This window comes from Xiphophorus couchianus, chromosome 6, assembly GCF_001444195.1.
Source record: "Xiphophorus couchianus chromosome 6, X_couchianus-1.0, whole genome shotgun sequence".
Classification (NCBI taxonomy): Eukaryota; Metazoa; Chordata; class Actinopteri; order Cyprinodontiformes; family Poeciliidae; genus Xiphophorus; species Xiphophorus couchianus.
The window spans coordinates 13,624,182-13,645,108 of NC_040233.1; the positions used below are offsets into that span (position 1 = coordinate 13,624,182).

Here is a 20,927-nt window from a genome sequence, read left to right on the forward strand (position 1 = left end):
GTGGAATTACAGAATATATACCCCGTTCCTATTCCCTAAAGTTGGGCCTGTAAATTCTAATAATAAATATCTAGTCATGTCATGGTTCATATGACAAAACATACAGAAGGTTTAATAGGCCTTGATGAACTGACAGTGCAAAACTAAAATTGAAACCATTCTGATTGTAGTATGGCTCCCAAAGTATTTGAATACAGTCAAATTTGTGTTTTGATGTATTTTTCATTAAATGCAAATGTGTTCCTGCAAGGCTACACAAACTAAAAAGTTCCAGGAATTGCATTCTGTTTCACCCCTTGTTCTGTCCCAGAGGGAGTGTACTCTACTGTTCACAACAGAAACTACTCTTGTGCACATTGGTGGAAATATTTATTTAACCCCTTTTGTCCGTAATGTTTTCTTTTACTGTCTGTTTTCATCAAACTCCCATGGGCTCTAAATGCTCCCTTTGCGATGGGGTACACCGAGGTCACACTTGCCTTTTTTTAAATGAACATGTGGATGCGTGCGTGTGATGAGTCAGTATGGTCGGACTAACTTCCTTTGTGAAAGATCAGTCAACTGTATCCTTCACAATACAGAGGAGTTGACTACCTTGTGAAAGTGCATTTTGATCTCAATGAGATCATTTCAGCTGCTTGTTTTGCACCTGGTTTACTGATATGAGTCAAAATGGGTGCAGAGATATAAGATTATATTCCACCCTGCCTTACCTCTCTAATTATTAATATGCAATTAAACATACTTTGTGGATCATAGTGCCCTTGCTATGTTCTTGTAGCTCTTTTAGATCACCTTGGGAACTTTAATGCCATTTGAATCATTGTTTTTCAATTGATGCTAACTACCATTATTCCAGAAATTGACTACCGGATGTTTTTAATTGGTTTCAATGTCTTCAGAAACTTGCTTAACCAGCTTTTTGGCTCAAACCAATGTTGAAGGTACACCCAGGAGTTGTTCAAAGGGTGAAGTGGTGGTGAAGTTTTTCAAATGGTGGAGTGGTGTTGGTGGTGGAGGGGTGTGGGAGGGCGAGGGGTGAATGATATTAGTCAAGAGAAATGGAGGTAAGGGTTGATAAAAACAACAGATCTTCTCTTCTTAATCCTTTTGTGTCCGTGGTGTTAATCCATTCAGACAAACCCAGTCCCCTCCAACCACCCACCCATTTTCAAAGAATCCCCTTGCCCCTTCCCTTCCTCTCTAGCTTTTTCACCAGCTTTTGCATCACATACCCCTCTCTCCCAGGACATAGACAACCAACAGCTATGTTGGTTGTCTATGTCAACCAACATAGCTGTCCCACAAACAGTTGTGCAGTGACATTTCACTGACCAAAACAGCAACTCAGCTTCAAATCTACATTTTTATTTTATCTTTTACCTATGTAGCCACATTTGGAATTTGTTTGTTTGCTTTATTTTTTATTTTGTTTGCAAATTTAATTATTAATCTTGCACCAGCCTTTTCATTTGTGCATGGAGGAAATTACAAAGTGCTATTGTTTTGCTCTGAGTACTTTCCTTATTCCTCATTGTTTTAACCACAACCCAAGATGGCACGGGAAAGCAACACGGTGCATTCACAGCAAGTGTTTTTGTGTCATGGTCTTGTTTACGAGCTGCAAGAGAGGAGCAGGAGGAGGAGGCGTCAGGGAGGGTAATCGCAGTGGTTGCCAGGGGAAGAGGAGGTTGGATCTAATGAGGTCACACCCTGGCAACCTTTTGACTCCTCCCACCTACCCCTCCTATTCTCCTATCTTTGCATTTGTCCCACTGTGCCCACCCTGTTAACTCCCCGCCTTCTTCACCCCCTGACAGGGAGAGCTCTCCGTGGTGCTGACAACAGAACAACACATTCAGGCTCAAGCTTCCTCTCAGCTGCAAAGGGAAAGGCAAAGCGAGACACAAGAAACAAAAACACAACACGAATGCTTGCGGAGACAACCTTGTGTATTAGTGTGACCGAAATATTATTTCAAAGGGACTCAGCAAGAAAAAGAGCTGTGGAAGAACGAGATGGACACCGAGCAAGAGAGAGAGGCTGATGTATTAGAGTAAGGTGTCTACAGTAGGCAGTGGGCGTGTTCTTCTTGTTTTCGTGTATAGCTGGGAAGCCCAGTGTCATCTGCTTAAGCACCGAGGTACTGTGCTGAACAGGACAGAGGAAATCGGCAGGGAATGCAAGAACCCTTGGTCTACCTCATCCACGAGAGCACCACGGATGTGGATTCCCTTTTTTTACTATTGTCATGAGACTTTGATCCAATAGAACGTACAAAGAAACACTCCAAGAAAGAAGAATCTGAACTGGACTTTAAAGCCAACTTGGCTATGCAACTGTGAGAGGACTTTGATTTGAAAAGATGTGATGTGCATTTTTGCAATGCATGCAGTGGCAGTTGTGTGCTGCTTGTTTAGCGCACGCACATGTGCGTAGAAGTGAAGCTCTCACAGCTGGCTCGGAGTCTGGCAGCATCTGGATTGGAGGTGTACTATATTTGGCCCAGGAGAAGGGAGCACTGGGCAGGGCACCTGATGGCCCAGCTCTCTTCTAGTTCTATCTTCATCCTGGGTCACTGGGACTCCTTCTAGTGGGACACAATCTGTTGAAAAAAACACAACAACAAACGATGGACGGAGGTCTATGTGGATTTAAGTGGAAGAGTGCATGGATCGTTCTGCATAGGTCAGAGTTCATTGTTGCACCGTGGACTCAGGGAAAGACAGAAGACACTTTGATCTACACCACAGTAAAGACAAAGCCCTATTGTAAGTATGCATCATAATGCTTTTTTACAATAACAAAAAATATCACACAGGACATTAGGTAGATTAATATCCAACCTACTTATTTCATGCATATACTCTTTGATTTGGCAGAAATTTCTACTTAGAAATTAGCTTGATACATGTGAAAGACTTGTCAGTTGTTGGCATTTTGAAAAGTAGAGCAACTAAAGGTTGGCTGAGGTTAACTGCAATGTTTGTCTGTATGTGTGTATTCATGCACAAGCACCCATGCATGAGGCCACCATACTGCTGGCCCTGAAATTTTTTTGACATTGTGTCTTTAGAATATCCACCGTGGCCCTCTCCGGTGACATGGTTGCCTGGAAACAGAAACGATGTGCCACCATCATTTACTTTTAAAGCAAAGTGCACCTCTGTTTCAACTGTCATTTAGGGCAAAAATGGGAAGAGGTGGAACTGAAAGCAAGAGGAAATCTAAATGAGACAAAATGAATTTAAACATCTAAAAACAAACAAAAAATCTGGTTGGAGAATTATTTGATTTTGCTGAAGTGATAGAATGATACCATAATTTTATATCAGTAAGTTTTTGGAGGGCAAGCCTTTGTAAAAGGCCAGTAAAAACACTGTGATAAACAAGCCGATTCCTGTGTGGGCTTCTTTTGCAGGCTTACAGGATTAAGCCGGTAGGCTTACTTCAGCTCAAACACTGTTTGAACAGTGCTTTCTCATCTCTGCACTTATGCTGGTGTACCTCATTTCTTCCTTAAATGAAAAAAGCTCACTTCTATTTTCCCAGACTTATACACACATGTGCACTAGTGACTAAATCTTGGAATCAAAATACATCAAAACTGTTTGTCACCATGCTTCGGTGCCCTAGTATGAACTCTCCTATCTCTAACAGTAATCACTCCACATGTCTTTAAAAAGATGGGCGGAGGAGAGTTGAGGATGCCAGAAGTGGTGTGGAACCTACAGATAAACCCACTGACCTACCCTGATAGACACAGGATGCAGAGATGCTAAGGATGACCAGACAATGGTTGCCCTCCCTGTTAGCTGCACAGTCTCCATCTGGCTGCCCTCCAAGACCCCCCTCACTCCCCTAGCCTCCCTGCACACACAACATACATGCAGTTATCGCAAAGCCCCTTCCCCCCCTTCCCCAAGCACGCTCCCTCTCAGTGCTTCTCTCATACGTAAACAAGCAGAAGTCTTCGGCGGATCTGAAAACACTGACCTACATAAAAGCATGCACTGTCTTCTCCTCATCCTATTCTAGACTCTCTAAATTCAAGTTGAGTGCATTGCATATTTTATATATAATTTTGCATGTGTTATTATTATTTTAGAAAAATGCATCCAGTACATACATGCTGTGTAAGTCTTACATGCTTCTGAGATTGAATAGATGTAAAGAGTTTTACTCAAAGCTAATTTTGGTTTTACAAGTGAATTGTAATTGGCTGCATCATTGTTTTTGCAGAGTTGGGGGGCAACAGAGAAAGATTTGTGGATCATAGCAAACAACAGCAAAAAAAATAAAATAAAATAAAATCAATATTATTTGTATATTCAAAGTTGTGCTTTTGTTCAATGAGACTGTTTTAATTTGTTTGTGTTGATCCTTTTTATCCCAGGAATGCCGTATCTCAACATCTGAGTCCAGCACATATTACAAACATGGGAAAATTAAAGCTATTTTTCCAGATTTGCTTGCTCTTTTGGTTAAAACCAGTCATTTCAGGCTGAAAAATGTGCAGATACAACTGAGACAGTGAGCCTGCTGTTAATCAGCACTCAAACAGGAAGCTATGTCTAACTGCAGTGTGCTAATTTTGGTGTGTGAGAATGTTGAATGAAACATGATGCCACCCTCAAAAGATGAATTATACCACAGAGATGCAAGACTCAGCAGCACCATATAGCTTCTATTTGACAAGAACCACACCTCATTACTCAGAAATATTAACAGATACACTGATCAACTCAGTGTGTTAGATTTGTATCAGGCTTTTGGCCTTTTTTAATGATTGCCTTTCTTATAATCAGAAAATAAAAACTGTGCCTAGCACAAGTTAATTGCAAATGTAGTAACTGTAAAAGTCCACTGTAGCTACAGCTACTTTAAACCTTGTTCTGCAGAAAGCTGAACTTCAGACTCAAAAGTCTTTTGCACTCTTGAATTGGTTTTCTTCTGTATTAGCTCCAATTATCTTCCATGATCTCTAACCAGCACTCCTTTTCCTTCTCACTGGATGAAAAATATTCCCACAACTTAATGCTGCCACTGCTGTTCACTGCAGGGCTTCTTCAAGAATTAACAGAGACTTTGGAAGGCAATTGCTTCCACTTATTTAAAGGTTATAAATACTTTTGTAAGAGAATGTAACTAATGACAAATAAAATGCTTGCTGGAAAGATCCAAGATCCTTTATTCTGAATATTCGGTGCCCCTATTAGGTAAGTGATTATAACTAAGAGTTATTTTTTCTTTCAATTAGAATGCAGTGCACAGACTTGAAGAATGATGAGCTCCAAAGAGGAGGAAACTCTCAGCTTTTTCCAATATGTTGAGGAGAATGGGCTGAGAGCCTACAACAGCTTGTTGGCTCAGAACGTGGACCACACCAGGAATGAAAGAAACAGGACATTCCTGCAGGAAAAAAACGAGAAGAAAAGAAAACAGGAGGAAGCCATAAGGAGGTAGGAAGGCAACCAGCCATAAAACAACAAACAAGATCCATAAGCATAAGTGTATAAGCAAAGATGTCAGAGGACACACAAACATTTGGTTTTACCTTCATCATTGATTAGATGTATCACGCCTGCTACAACTCTGTAACATCACAGATGGATAAAGTTCACTTTAGGTTAGAGAGAATTGGGACAAGTGGAAAGAGGGTGCCTTTGGGGGTGGCAGGTCGTTTTATTTTTTAACAAGTGTGGACTGATGCACTCCATGAACCTATGGAGGATAATTAATTTCTCATTTAGACTTATTTAGGACTCGTCCTTGCAAAGAGGTCACTGAAGCTCTATTTTTAAAACAACAGCAAGAATGAGGAGAATCATCTGTGAGAGAAAAAGCTCTAGACTGTGAGGATACAAACGAGAAAGATGTAGGGGACTGTTTTTATTCTGTTGTCTGGTATAGAATACTTCTGTCTATGCATAAAATGTGTTATGTTTAAGTATATTCAATTATATAATGTGTGCGAATAATTTTGTCTATCAGGGAAAAGGCATTTTATTACATTTAAATGCTGTTTTCACACATTGGTTACAAAGGTTTTCAACAGGAACACCAACACCATCCCTAGATATGGCCAAAAAGTGATGCCACCATAAAGGTGCAGTTTAACAGTTTCTGATGTCAGGTGAGATACTATCTCACCTATTGTAGGTAATTCAATCAAAGCTGATTGTCAGTTTACACACAAGCGCACACACCCCCACATACATACACACACACATATATATATATATATACTGTATATATATAATGTTATGTGTGCATAAATAAAATGTACATATGTAGCAAAAACAATGACAGAACAAACACACATTTCCAAATTGTGAAGATAAATGACTTATGATAAACTAATAACATTTCCAACATGTAAAACAACTCCTAGTTGGTTTAGCTGCTCTCATATTGTTAAATTGTGCTTGATTTTAAAAAGCGGTGAATGGATAAAATATATTATCTATCCACAAAAAAGCACTTTCACTTCTCTCCTACTGGTAATCGGATCATTTTCTGAGATAAACTGCTTCAGTTTGTGGCAGGAGTTATGAAAAAATGCTACCCAGTGTTAAAATGGAATAAATGTTTATCAGTCTGTGAAAAACTAAGTATTTGAGCCCCTGTTCAAAGTTTTATCTTGTCATCCAGTCATTACTTTGGCACAACCCTGGATGGTTGAATGTTAAGTGAGCAGATGTTCTTCTTAACCAGAGGCATCTTTAGCCCTGTCACATTCCTGTCAAAGGTCGTGTAATTCTAAAGATCTCTTCCTCTTTTGTTGTCTGTTGTCCTTTGTGTGACTCTTTGTAGACAACTCATTCCAGAGTGGCTACATTTTATTACTTTCGCAGTCAAAGCTGATTGTTAATGCTAATGCTTAAAGCATTTTTGGAGGTCGGCAAAGTTGGAAATCCCACAAGAATCCTTCTCTGTTCACATCAAAACATTTCCCCCCATCTCTATCAGTAGTCTGATGTAATCCTGTGGAGCAACTTCAGGAATTAGACACAGGGGATGCCTGAGGAAACTGACATTTGATTTCTTTTAGATTTTGCCAGAGCAAGAACATTAGGACATTTCCATTTGAGGAGGAGCATCAAATTTTGAGATTTGTTTTATGAGTCCTACAAGTAGGTCAATGAGATGACCTATTTCTTACAGTAACTGAGAGGGAGTTTTAGAATTCATAGTTCATACTTGTTTCTGTGAGTGAATAAGCACATGCATGCTTGTGCATGCATGGCCTTGAACAACAGGTTAAAATAAAAGAGAGAGGGGTTGGAAAGAGGGGGGGGAAAGGACAAATGGCTTGTAAATTATGTTAGTCTAAGACTGTTTAAGAGCATGGTGAAGAAAAACTTGTTAGAGAATGATTAAGTGCGAGTTCAGTTACAGGGGATGTGTTCTGCCTGGTGACAGCTGGAGGAGCTATAGTCCAATTGAATCAGCCTGTTGGATTGGAGCAAGGCGGGCCTTCCTGCTGACAGTTTCCTCACTAAAGGTCTCTTCTGTTGTTTTTCACCTTTTTGAAGACAGAAGTCATTCCCATAGCCTCACAGAAATATTTATGAAAGGGTATTTATCACCATTTGTCCCTCCTAACCACAAACCTATAGCAGATCAAAAGTATTTAAATTTTTCTACATTTACATGGGAATGCAAATTTTAAACATCTCCTTTCCCTCCTCTAAACCCTTTGGAGCATGTGTGCATCCACTTACAGGCACTCATTCTGTTTCTTTACTCGGTATTGTCCTTGTTCCTTAAGCAGAGATCATTCTTTTTTTTTAACATTGTCACAGAGAAAAGCAGAATTGCCCAACAAGTCAACTTCATTTGGTCCAACTGCACCTGTGGTCTCTCCTTTAGCCAATCACTGGGCAAATATCCTAAAAATAACTCAGCCACCAGTACTTCAGTCACACCAAGCCACCTACACACATGCGACCCATGCATACTGAAGCTGCAATGAGATGCACACCCAAAACGTAAGGGAAGGAGAAACATATTTTTTCAATGACAAGTGTGGCTACATCTAATAGGTGTAATCTTTCTGCTTTGTTTCCAAATAAAATTTTATCCCAAAACCTTAATCATGACTATAATAAGGACATGAAAAAAAAACAAGAATATGAAATATGTTTTTGTGTTAAGATTTTGGATTATTTGATTTCCTTATTTGCAGGGCTTATCACAGTGACATGCTAAGGTTTGCTGCTGGCATGTTTTTCTTGAACCTTCCAAGTGTTTAAGCAAAACTGCCTTGATAATGATGCAGCCATGTGCAAGTGTTGTGTTGTACACATGTACTTTGTTATTGTTGTGCCGGGACAGCTGGTTTTGTGTCTGATGTGTATATGTGCCCTGTTGCTAGGCAAAGCAGAGTCTGAGCAATGAAAAAAATCCAGAGAGCACCTTCTGTTCAGCTGTTGGCCAAGAGGGTGTCACTGTCAGCAAAGGAGCATGCACATTCATGCTTTAAAGACATATGAATTCTGATATGTGTCACATTTGTAAACATGTCCGTTTATGTCTCCTTGGTTAGCTTGCAATATATGAAATATGAAAACAATTCTAGCTTGCATGCATAACACACACAAACACGCACACCCCATCAAATTAGTGTTCCCCTTTTGCCCATCATTAAGGCTCCATTCAGGCCAATCATCCATTTATAGGCATTGATTGTTTACAGGCGGGGGAGGGGGGAGGCTGCCATCGTGTCTGTGTGACCAGTGTCAGTCATATCCAGGGTTAAGCTCAAATCAATGCTGTGCCTTAACTCTGGTGACTTTTATGCTGTTAGTGAAACTCGCATTTGTTGATGCTGAGTTGATGCCCTTATCAAACACACACAAACATATAAACAAAAATGTTTATGGGTTTGTGTTATTTTTTCTTAGATTTTATCAGAACCTACATGTTTAATTCTCCATCTTTAAATTGGTTTGTTTTTTTTATTCCTCCCTCCTCCCCCTTTTGGTGCTTTCAGAACTGGTGAGGATATAGCAACAGAAGGCAAGCACCTGCGTATGGGCTCAATAACTATGCCTGAGCCCCAGGAGCGAATGCCCTTGCCCCACCTGCACACTTTCGCTTGCGGGCAGGGCTTTTCTGTCCGCTCCCAGTCCCTCCACTCTGTTGGTGGCGGTAACACAGGAGGAGGAGGAGGAGATGAGGAAGTGGGGAGTCCCACCTCTAGGAAGCAGCCACCACCTAAGCCTAGGAGAGACCCGGCTACCAAGCTGAGCATGTCGTCTGAAGCAGTGGACCACAGTGCCATGTCCACCTGCCGTGGGGAGAGATGTGACGGTGAGTGTTTGTGGCACTTTGCATTACATTGCTGCAGATATCTTTAGCTGTTCTCCTATCACATGACATCTAATTGTTGACAGGATATGAATTTATTCATATTAAATTACTTCCTTTGATTACTTATGGATAATGACACCATAGACATCATGTCTTGATCAGAAAGTTTATATATATATATATATATATATATATATATATATATATATATATATATATATATATATAGTTTGTTTTTTGTTTGTTTATCCCAATTATTTAATTCCTTCTCCAATTTTTACCCCCACTTATTATCGATAAAGTGGCATTTTATCTCTTCTTGTTCTGTTACACACACCTGTAACACACCTGTAGTTTAGTAATACCATGATGGTAAAGTGGCAAAGGTTCCAGCCACATTAAATGTCTGTCAATTATTCTAACCCCTCTCCCGCAAACCAATTCCTTATATATCATGACAGCATAATATATATTTTCTTGCTGTTTTTCGGTTTAGTTTCACCACCCTGCGATTTTGAGCCATCTCTTTGAGAACTTTCCAGATGTGCCTCTGCACAGTTTGGTTTGGCAAATGTTGAATGATTGAGCAATTAAACTAGGAGGTTCAAACAACCAATACACAAACTACCTCTGGAGTGAACACTTTATTCTGTGAAGTTAGAATTGTAACAAGATCTTAAGTAGAGTGACAATTAAAATCCTCTGTTTTTGTGTATTTCAGGACAAACATAATGTGCTTATCTAATGTCCCAATAAATCAGAGCAAGTAAAGATAAAACTCACACTCTGATATAACAAATCGTTTGCCTTTTTTGCAGTTTTAGCAAGTGCCCATATACATTGGACTACATATATTTGATAAGTGCAATTTTCAGTAAACAAAGCAAAAAACCTATTACTCACAAATAATAAAGTAATATGTATAGTATTATGTGCATGCATCACCTCCTTAAAAACTGTTGCTATTGCAAAACCATTGTATGCAATGCGAAAAATGACAAAATGCACAGAATAAAATCTCTGAAATCCTAGCAGTCTAATTTATAGACTGGGGCATACTATAGCGAGAGAAGCTTTTTTCATTGGTGTCCTTTACTGACAACGTGATGTTTGGGGAGTCATCCAGCCAGGCTCAGATTGGTGGGGATCTCTGTGTGCACGCACAGATCTTCCTGGGCACCACGGCAACCATCCCACAGAAACAAGACCCCATGCAGCCCAGCCAATAACAGCCATGCTATGGAGCATGGGCCAATAGGACTCCCGAGATGCTGAGGTCTGAGCTTTGTCAGCCAATCAGCGATAGAGTGTAGGGGTGTCCCTGGTTAAGGGGAGGCTTGCGTGCTCCATTGCTGGTGCTTTTTGTGGAAAAGGGAGGAGCTTGTCAGAGTAAAATTCATTCAGGAGGAGCGACTGACCTAGATTTGTTTTTCTCTGGAGAAGAGGGAGGGGGAGGTGCTGCGGGTAAACACATCCATTACAGGGGGAGGGGGAGAAGGGGAAGTAAGAGACAGAGGAAAAGAAAAAAAGCAGGCAGTAAAGGATATTTGAATGGCTGATTTCGGCATCAGCTCTGATACAAAGCTCAGCATTTAACAAGAAAACCTTATTGCGTACTAATGCATTTTGTTGTGACAGAAAGAAAAATATTGAAGCGGTATTGCATGCACACATTTATATTCTAGCAAATATTCACACAAAGAAATATGAGGCATTCTCAGTAACATCGCTACTATACTGGTCCAGTTGCAGCATCTTCTTCTTCAATTTTTTTGTCAGTGGTGATAAGGACAAAAGAGACATATGTCTCCAAAAATGAGCAAAATTTGATATCAGCATCATCTAAACATACAAAATGAGTTGCAAATGACTGCAGAATAACAATCTATGCTTACATAACCTGATATTATTTGTTACTACAGTAAAACTGAAAAATTAACATGTTACAGGAACAAAAAGTAACTACACTGTTAAACTTCAGCTAGAAATACTTTCAAAGAAAAGCTAGCACATATGGCATAAATTGTTTTCATTTATATGTAGGGATGTGCAGTGTGGATGCACTGGTTTGCATGTACTGCAGTCATCGGTGGTGAGTCATACAGTTATGGGAAATATGCATGTCTGGGGCCATCTGGTATCTGAATTATTAAAGGTCTAAAATCTGTAGTTTGGAAATTTCAGCTATGATTAATTTCTTCACTAAGCTCATCTCTCACTTCCCATCCTAGGGAAGGGTACTTCTATCCAAACATTTCATCGACTGACCTAGAAATAAACTGTGACACAGAGCAGTGAATGAGGCTTTTGCACTGTGCTGCTTTACAGTAGTATCTAGGAAATACGAGCACTGTACCAAAGCCACTCTGCACCACATCTGAAGAGATTCATACTGCAATACCACGTCACCACTATCAAAAAGACGCTCCACAGAGTGTGTGACCCAAATACAATATTCTCATATTGCTTCCCTGCTATATATCTGACCTAGAAACATGCATATGCATCAACTGGTCCCACAACTCACATGCAAGGTATTGCTCACAGCGATACACAGTGACCTACGGCTGACCCATAAAAATTCAGAAAGGTTTCCTATCAACACTAGTGTTTTTAATTCAATGTATTTTCACACAAAAAAAAATTAATTTAACACTACAATTTTTCCAATGCTTGTTTTATTTGCAACTGTAGAGATTTTTGCTAACATATTGATATTCTACTTCCTGTTCCTTTTTGTCTTATTAACCTGTCTTGCATATTTCTTATACAAAATACGTTGTATTGATATACATAGAGTGAACTGATCACTGTTCAATCCCTTCTGAAAATGTCTTCATTAACTGAAGACAAATTAATGAAATAGAAAAAAAAGAAAATTCAGATATTGTTTATTTGATCAATTTTCTCTCCTTTGTGTTTTAGCAGTACAAGGATGCAATGAGGACTGCAGAAGGGTGCCTCCTCCAAAACCCAAGAGGAACCCCAACACACAACTTAGTGTTTCCTTTGACGAGTCCTACATTAGGAGTCACGGAAGCAGTGGTGTGTGCCTGTCCAAGCACCTCCACCACACCACATCCCCATGCGAACTTAACCCCTCACCTCCACAGAGTGATGAGAGTCCCACAGACGAGTGTGAGGATGAGCCTGTCTACATAGAAATGGGGGGGATTGACATAGGGCCACGAGAACCATTGAAGATTGAGGATGAAGAGCCAGGAGAGTCTGTGTACGAGGAAATGAAGTATCCAGCCCTGGATGATATGGAGTACCGCACTGATCCTGTTGGATGTCGTTCTGCCTGCCCCACCCCAGCACCCTCCGACCCTGAGCCTCTCAGTCGCTGCTCCACCCCTCGAAACATCCCCCTCTGTGACATTCCTGCACCCTTTCCTAATTTACTCACTCACCGACCGCCGCTGCTGGTGTTTCCACCAGCACCAGCCCAGTGCTCACCAAACTCAGATGAGTCTCCCCTCACACCTTTAGATGTAGCCAAATTACCAATGCTGGAGAACCAGCCCTATAGCAAATCCCCAACCTCTTCAAATGAACCTCCTTCTTCTGCTCACATCCGCAGGGAGCTCACTGCTACCCCAACACTTACAGTTTCTGGCCGCTCCTCTGCACCTCCACTCCCCTGTACGCTTTACAAATCCTCCTCAACATCATCCTATCAGCGTAGCCATTCTGCCTGCCCATCACCGGTCAGCATGGGCCGCTGTCTCACCCCTCTGAGCCTAATGCGTACACCTCCATTTGATGCTCCAATGCCTTTTCCCGGGGGTCTCCCTCGGAGTGCATCTGCAACCCCTCATGGCAAAGGTTCACCACCTCAAGAAGGTGTTGGACGACTCCACGGGTCTATGCAGAATGTGTCAACAGGTCGTTCACGGACACCCACCAGTCCACTTGATGAACTAACAAACCTGTTCACCACAGGCAGGAATATGCTGAAGAAAAATGCCAGTGGAAGGAAATCTAAAGAACCTGGAGAGAGTAAGCTATGTCTTGGATATGCTTTTACATTATAGATTAATGTTGTTGTAAAACCAGGAATAGAAAAAAAACATTATTCTAAATTTAGATAGATTATAGGTATGGAAAGGAAAGCCCTTTAACTTACAGCTGAAAGTCCAGGGACATTTTCAATAGGCACAAACTGATCAGTCAGTTGAATAAACTACAATGCAAGACAAAATCAGGGAATATTGATATTCTTTGATTTACAAACAGCACATACTACTCTCCTCTGTCCTTAAATTAATGTTGTTTTTGGGATAAAATTTAAACCATACCAATTTAAGATCCTGTGTAAAGTGTGCATCTCTTTTTACAGCTTGGTGGCAAAATCTGCAAAATTTCCCTTTGTTTAATCTAGGTCCACAAAACCAAGTCAGATACAGATCGTATAATTTAATCTGAGGAGATTAGAGACTAAAGCGGACAGCGGGTCTCTCAAACCAACTCATGGCATTAGGCCATCAGGCAGGATTACTTTTAAATATGTAAACATCAGATTTAAATACCGATATTCATGCCACATTCACTCAAGGTGCTGCCAAAATCAGTTCATCTGCAGAGGAAAGCAGAGTCTGCTCAAAGACAGGTAGATCTTTTTCACTCTAAAAAAGGTATTAAAACTGAGTTAACCTATAGTTTATGTTAGTCAGCAGTATTATCAGTTTGCTGATAATGGTTTACACATACCATTTTCATGGTTAAACCTGCTAATGGTTTATTGTCAGTAAACCACTGTGTTGTTCTTGAACATAATGCACAACTAATGAAATCTATCATGTTGAAAATGACTATTTTAAGATTTACATGTGCCTATATATATGAACCTCATACTAGGCAAGAGGAAGTCTCATAAATGTATAAATCATATTAAGATTTATACTGATTTTTTTTTTACTTGATAAATACAAGATTACCTGTAAATAAACATAAATATGAGATGAATCTTCAGAGTTTCATTCTTCCATTGGGTGGTCTATATATTAGTAATTAAGTAATTTAAAAAAAATCTATATGTTTTAAACCTACACATTTTTATGGTTTCACTAGGACCCCTCTTCTCCCATAAATCATAAATTGTGGTGAAATTGCACAGATTTTACACAGCCATCCTCAGTCAGTTTTCTTAGCAACTACAACATAGCAACAGAGGAAGGAAGAAAAAAATCCCTGTTTCTTATTTGCAGATTTCCTTCCCGTGGGTAATGCAGCCAATCACAGCTCAGGGCATGGTGGTGTACAAACGAGAGTTGAGCAGCTGACAGGGGTGGTGATGTCTCACAACTCAAATGTATTTTGTCCAATCAGCACATACCTTTCTCATGGTTAAGCCAATTGGGCTGCTGGTGCAGATATGCAGTGGAGGGAGTAGAAACAAAGTACATTGGGTTACTTATACTTTTAATTGTAATATAATTGGCTTGACTTAAGGTTTTCTTCTAATGCACATTTGCTTTATTTAGGATTTTGTTGTGCTTTTTAATTTTAATTATAATTATAATTATAACAATTACTCAGTTATTTTAAGAGATTGTTTTAAAAAAATCATGTGTTTCAATCAGGTGCATAGAAATCCTTGTTGTTTTTTTTAAATAAATAGGAATAGGAAGCAGTGTTGTTGTTTTTTATTTGTTTCTCTCTTTAATTATTTTCTGGACATAGTGGTTCTCAAAGAACTGGCCTTTATTTTATATTTGCATTCTCTAGCAGAAGAGACAATATCCTGACCCATTTACCAATTGGTTAATCACTACCTTCCCTGTCATATATGCCCCCACAAGCAAACACTCATACATGCATCTATACCTTTTTAAATGGTAGTATATAAATAGTATAACAAGCTACAGATACAAATCTTACTTTATTTTCATGGTTAGTGGAATCAATGTGTAGTGTATTAGAAAAGCATAGCTAAGATCTATGTTGTATCTGCTCTCAGACATTGTGAACACTGAAGGAAGTAATGGGTGCCACCTAGTGGTTATTAGCGGGTATTGTAAGACAAATCTATTTTCTCAGCTGTTAATTGACAGTATGTTAATAGAGGGTTAAAACTAAGAATTCTAATCATAACATGAATATTTCTAAATATTTTTAAATATAAAACTAATAACGCTTTTTTTATGCTCTTCTGCAGCTGAGTCTAAGGTCAAGTCTCACAGTGATTCCAAGCGTGAAGGTAAGGAACGCCACAGCAAGGATTCCAAACGTGAGTCCAAAGAACGCCACAGCAAGGAGTCTTCTCATCGAAGAGAAAGAGACAAAGACAAAGATAGGAGCGGCAGCAATACAGAACCTCCGACCCACAGACGGAACAGTCGAGACCGCACCTCCAGCAGTACAGATGTGCCCCTTGTCCGCAGGGATAGTAAGGATCAAGCCTCCAGTGGTCTAGAGCCCATCTCTGGGAGACGGGACTCCAAAGACAAAAGCTGCAGCTCCTCAGACCCCATACCTTTAATTAGAAAAGACTCCAAAGAAAGATGTTTTAGCAACGGTGAACTAATTCCAAGGAAAGACGGCAAAGATCGGGGTGGAGGACATGCAATAGAGTTTTCACAAAGACAGGAAAGCAAAGACAGAGACAAACTAATAGATCAGCAACACGAGCCCTTATCAAAACAAGACAGCAAAGAAAGGGCAAGAAATGGTTTGGACTCAAAGCAAGATAGCAGAGACCGTGTAGGTGAACTTCTGCCTCGTCAAGAAAGTAAAGACAGAACTAGAAATGGACCAGAATTTAGGCATGATTGCAAAGACAATCGTACTGATTTGTTACTTCATCAAGAGAGTGTAGACAGAGAAAGAAGTAGCACTGAACATAAATATGAAGGACGAATAGACCAGCCACCTGAAATGCTGCTGAGACAAGAAACATCACGGAGCAACAAGGTTGATTTTAAGTATGAAGGCAGAGATCGGAATTGCCACAATGGAGGGGATCTTCCTCCCCCACTTTTACCAAGGCAGGAAAGTAAAGACTTGATTAGGACAGGCCTTGAAGTGAGACGGGACAGCAAAGACAGAAGTCTTAATGGCTCAGAGCAGCATCTTTACGATTTCAAATGCAGCAAGAGTCCTCCGGCAACGGAGTACAGGTGTGATAAAGAGCGTGGACACAGGTCAGATGGTACGCCGAGGCATAACAACAGAGCTAATCACAATATGGACCAGTCAAAAGCACAAGAGAAAAGTGGCAGCACAACTTCAGGGCAACATTCATCCACTACTACACCCACTCACCATGGGAAATCATCCGGTAGCCCACCTTTGTCTGCAGGAACTGGAAACGGTAAGAGCTTACATCTCAATTCCAAAAAATTAAAATTGTGCTCTGGCTAAATAATATTTCTTGAAGGAAAATGCACTGAAACTGTTCCATGACATACAACTTTGCATATTTTTTCTCTTTTTTTAGATTTGAAAACTCCATCCAAGTTTAGTCGCTCCCCTTCAATGCCCAATAACCCTTCCCCACTTGGAACGCCACAGAGGAGAGCTGCAGAAACACATCAAAGTCAGGTATGCACTTGTATTACTTTTGTTTATTATTCTTTAACCTTGGAAAACAGGCTCTCTGCTTACAGATGAATCCTTGTTTGAACAGTGTAGATAGTTGTTTTTATGATGATCATGCATCATCATAATTTATTTTTATATTTTTTTCAGTCCTCCTGGGTAGTTCAATATCAAAGCTTTCAAAAACATAATTGATTCTATCACATACAAAATAGATAGCAACACCACTGCCAAAAGAAACGTTGCCATATGGAGGAGACCAAGCATTAAAAAAAAACTGTCCAAAGTGTTTTCCAATTTTTCATAATTGCTTTGATGCAGTTGTCAACTCAGACTCCACATTTTCAAAACAGTTTACATGCACGCCTAAACAGCAGCACTCATCACCAAAGTCACAAATTTTGTTTGCAAAAGGCACTAATCATGCCAAGACTTTAAAAATATGGAACAAAAACAAATACTTCCTTCAAAACAACACAACTGGTAACCAAGTGTATGACCTCTTCCTAAAAATCAATACAAAATTGACAACAAAATACAGCACTTGCTCGTCAATGTAGCCCAGAGGGTTGACAGCTGCCTACCTCAAACTACATTATTGCTTTTATTTCTGTAAATGTTTTTTCTTTTGCTAAACTTTAAATTTTATTCATGTATTAAACTGGTGTTTTGGGATTTACTTGCTTTTTCTCAGGCATAGCACCACATAATATGATGCTTCAGTTGCTTTGTCATTTGAAGTGCTAAAAGTATGAGCTACTCTCTGCTGTAACGACAGTTCATTTAGCCTGCTGTAAAAAAAAACAACAAAAAAAAAACTCTCAGATCTTGGCAGACAACATTGTGGCAGTGAAGCATCTTCAGATCCAGCCCATGAGAATCCCAACTCTAGATAATCATGGTTATACTTTCTTCTTTTATTTTGCTTGGCTCAGACTCTAACTTCTTATTCCCTGTAGCCTTCGGTACTAAAACTTCAATAAATCAATTTTATCTCTGGTTATATTTTTGCCAAAGGCCTGGTGAAGATAGCTGAATGTACACCGTTACTTTTACTGATTTGTTTATTTTGTCATGCCACATTCCCCTGAAGAGCTCTGGCACCACCCAGGGGGACCATGACCACACTTTGAAAAGCCTTGATGTAGCCCATTCCATTGCTTTCATCCAAGTACCATTTGTTATCTTTCTACATAGACTGTGTCAAACAGTCCTTCTTGAAAAGAATTGGATTCATACAATTCTGTGTAACTGAATATGAGTTGTGCCTGTTTGTAAAGTGCCATCAGGTAATATTTACTACACTTTGACACTACTTAAATAAACCTGAGTTTAAATTTGTTCTGTCACTCAGATGCTGCAGATGCCATGGATCTGTGGAGACACCACTATGCTAGATCAGATAGAAAGAAAACGGACCCTCTGTGCCGAGATCCTCTCCAGACAGCATCCACACTTGCAGAGATATCTGGAAAGGCCTCCACCTCCTGACAAGAATGAGGACAGGCACCTGGAGCGAAGTCAGTGCAAGCAGGAAAGTGTGTCTGTTCTCGCTGGCTGTGGAAAGAGCAGTGGAACCAAGAAGATCCGACCTCCCCCATACCCAACACAGACAACTGTATTCTGGGACACAGCCATCTGACATTAAAAACAAAACAAAACAAAAAAACAACTTTATCCTCTGTACCACATAACACCCACATACTCACTTCTTCTCCCTGTTTGGTGGTACTGGGCCCCCCCCTGCAACAATACTTCAGGGTGATCACAAAGAGCACTGGAAGGAGGAGGGGGGGTACGGTGATACTTGCTGATGTCAGGACCATAGTGGTTACTACTGCAATATTTCTGCTTGTTCAGGTTGTCACATTTTCTTATCATCACTGGTGATATTTGATATTTTTCTATTTCTTGTGACTGGACTCTTGTATATTGATAAGTAGAGTAGATATCCAATAATGAATAGTTATTTTCTAAATAAGATGATGGGGTACAAAAAGCATCTAAAACTATTATTAAATTAGATTTCAATGCAATCTAATATTTGTTTCCATGTTAATTTTTTGTTTAATTTATTTTACATTAAAAAAAAACATAATGTATCAGTACTTTTACTGTAGTAGCATAATTTTTTTATGCCCAACTCTTTCTTTGTGTATGTGTGCAAAAGCACTTAAATGAATGAACTGTTCAATTCTATCGATACTCTTCACATTTTCACTGTTGTACTGTAAGTCAAAGAGTAAACGTTAACTTGCTTTAGATGCCAGCGGGCTCTCTCAAAGCCTTTACAACTATGTTCTAGAATGTACAACAGTAGGTCCTAGAACAGATTCAATTTCACTTTTGTGAATCACGGTTACAAGCTGTGTGCTCACAAACTCTAAGCCTTTCTGAAGTCATTTGGTTGGCTTGTTGTAACACACATAGAAGTGTTATGAAGTAATCTTTAAAAAGAAAAAAAAGAAAAAAGCTATGAGGTAGTGTTTGATAGGTAGTAAATTAGAACGTACATTTTTTTTTTTAAAAGTCTCATTATGATGACCAACCAAAGCCTGTTGACATGTCGAATCTGCAGTGCCGGTTTTAAATAAGGGCAATAAGGGGAGTTGTCCTGAAAAGAGGGTGCATGACAACCAGATAAACAAGAATAACACTAGTTGTGCCATTCTCAAGTTTTCTATTGCTTTTTTTGCAGTTAAGCAGGAGTCCTCTGCTTGAGGATGAGAATAGGGAGTCAGGCTTATCTGCTTTGTGTGAGACTATCTTCAATTTTTCAAAACCCCAAATCTCAGATAATGTTTTGCTTTTAAACTTGTTGGGTTGCCGCAGCACGATAATCTCGCTTAGAGCACCATTAATATAAAAACTGCCACAGCATATTGGTGCGATTGCACTCAGATGGTTGGGTATTTGTAAAATAGTTCTTGGCAGGAGCTGGTGAGTAATGTCACCCTTGTAATGCCGTGCACAATGTGACCACCATAATAGTGTAAATACCTGATACCAACAGCTAGCCCGTACAATCAAGACCTAAGCTTTTAGTGAATTTCCTGATTTTACAGCAGATTATTATAGCCATATGCACTTGAAGAAATCTTTCAATGTTATGCTTATATATTTTTTGGTAAAAAATAAGAGTGATGAGTTGTACCATGTATGTTTTAATTTATTGGCTGGAAAGTAAAGCCTCAGGAGTCTGGCTGCGTTCGACATGCAGTCATCTATATTTGGTTGTCACTGACAATGTTCCCAGTCCAGAATTTGTTGGCAACCACTTTAGAAATATCAGATTGTTTAAGGACCTATCACATTGCAGTCAAAAAGACAAGGCATTGCACAATGGCCTTTAAAACATTTGGGCTTCTTTTTTTTTGGGAAAAAAAAAAGAAAAAAAACAGCACTAATGATTATTTTCTAATACACAGAATCAGGCTGGTTACCTATATGTCTTTCCCTCCCTGTTTTCACCCTCTACCTCAGTCTCTGTTTTATATCTCAATTGGTATTCCTTTTGTACATTAAACATAATGTCAACATTACCAAAAGCACCATTAATTTGACAAATGAGCCAGTCCTGAGTGTATAAGTGCAGCAGCCCTTTCTCTGGTGAGGATTAAAGAAAAACAATACCTTGTGTTGTTACTGTACGTGTGTAAGGGAAAAGGCTGTGTGTGTGCGTGTGGGGGCCTGTGAGTGTGTTTGTGAGTGTGTGCCAAGCTACACAAGTTTGCAAGTCGCAATTTCAAAATGATTGTTTTAAAGACATTCACTTTGCTATGTCATGACATTGACGGGTGAAGGGTGGAAATGTATTATTAACGCTGTACAATCTTTTTGTGTGTATAAACATGCACTGTGAAAAGGTAGAGAGAGCACTGCACTGTCAGTCCTCTGTCTGTATTGCACTGTGTTCTCGTTTTGCGTTATATAAAAAAAAGGAAAAGGAAAAAAAAAGTACTGTATTCTGATTGTCACTTGGGTTTTGTTGAGAGAAATAAATAAATATTAATTTCAAAGCCGTTATGGAAACATTTATTGTTGGCACTGCAACATTGGGCTCTTCA

The 20,927-nt window shown here is 39.5% G+C and overlaps 1 protein-coding gene across 3 annotated transcripts; it reads left to right on the forward strand.

Moving 5' to 3' along the window:
* Positions 1-1,476: 1,476 nt before the first annotated feature.
* nyap2b (neuronal tyrosine-phosphorylated phosphoinositide-3-kinase adaptor 2b) lies at positions 1,477-20,879 on the forward strand. 3 transcript variants are annotated; one of them, XM_028019927.1, is made up of 7 exons: positions 1,477-2,771; positions 5,261-5,462; positions 8,999-9,318; positions 12,244-13,320; positions 15,479-16,633; positions 16,760-16,863; positions 18,215-20,879. In XM_028019927.1, the coding sequence occupies exons 2-7, from the start codon at positions 5,284-5,286 to the stop codon at positions 18,500-18,502; spliced, it is 3,123 nt and encodes a 1,040-aa protein (XP_027875728.1). In that variant the 5' UTR covers positions 1,477-2,771; positions 5,261-5,283; the 3' UTR covers positions 18,503-20,879. The 3 variants fall into 3 exon arrangements, with proteins under 3 accessions (XP_027875728.1, XP_027875729.1, XP_027875730.1); XM_028019928.1 differs by having other exon boundaries at positions 1,478-2,771; positions 12,247-13,320; XM_028019929.1 differs by lacking the exon at positions 5,261-5,462 and having other exon boundaries at positions 1,478-2,771.
* Positions 20,880-20,927: the final 48 nt, after the last annotated feature.

Coding starts and splice junctions, on each gene's coding strand:
- nyap2b (XM_028019927.1), top strand. CDS start 5,284: ATGATGAGCTCCAAAGAGGAGGAAACTCTCAGCTTTTTCCAATATGTT. Junction 9,319..12,243: donor CCGTGGGGAGAGATGTGACG/GTGAGTGTTTGT, acceptor TTTGTGTTTTAG/CAGTACAAGGATGCAATGAG. Junction 16,634..16,759: donor GTCTGCAGGAACTGGAAACG/GTAAGAGCTTAC, acceptor CTCTTTTTTTAG/ATTTGAAAACTCCATCCAAG.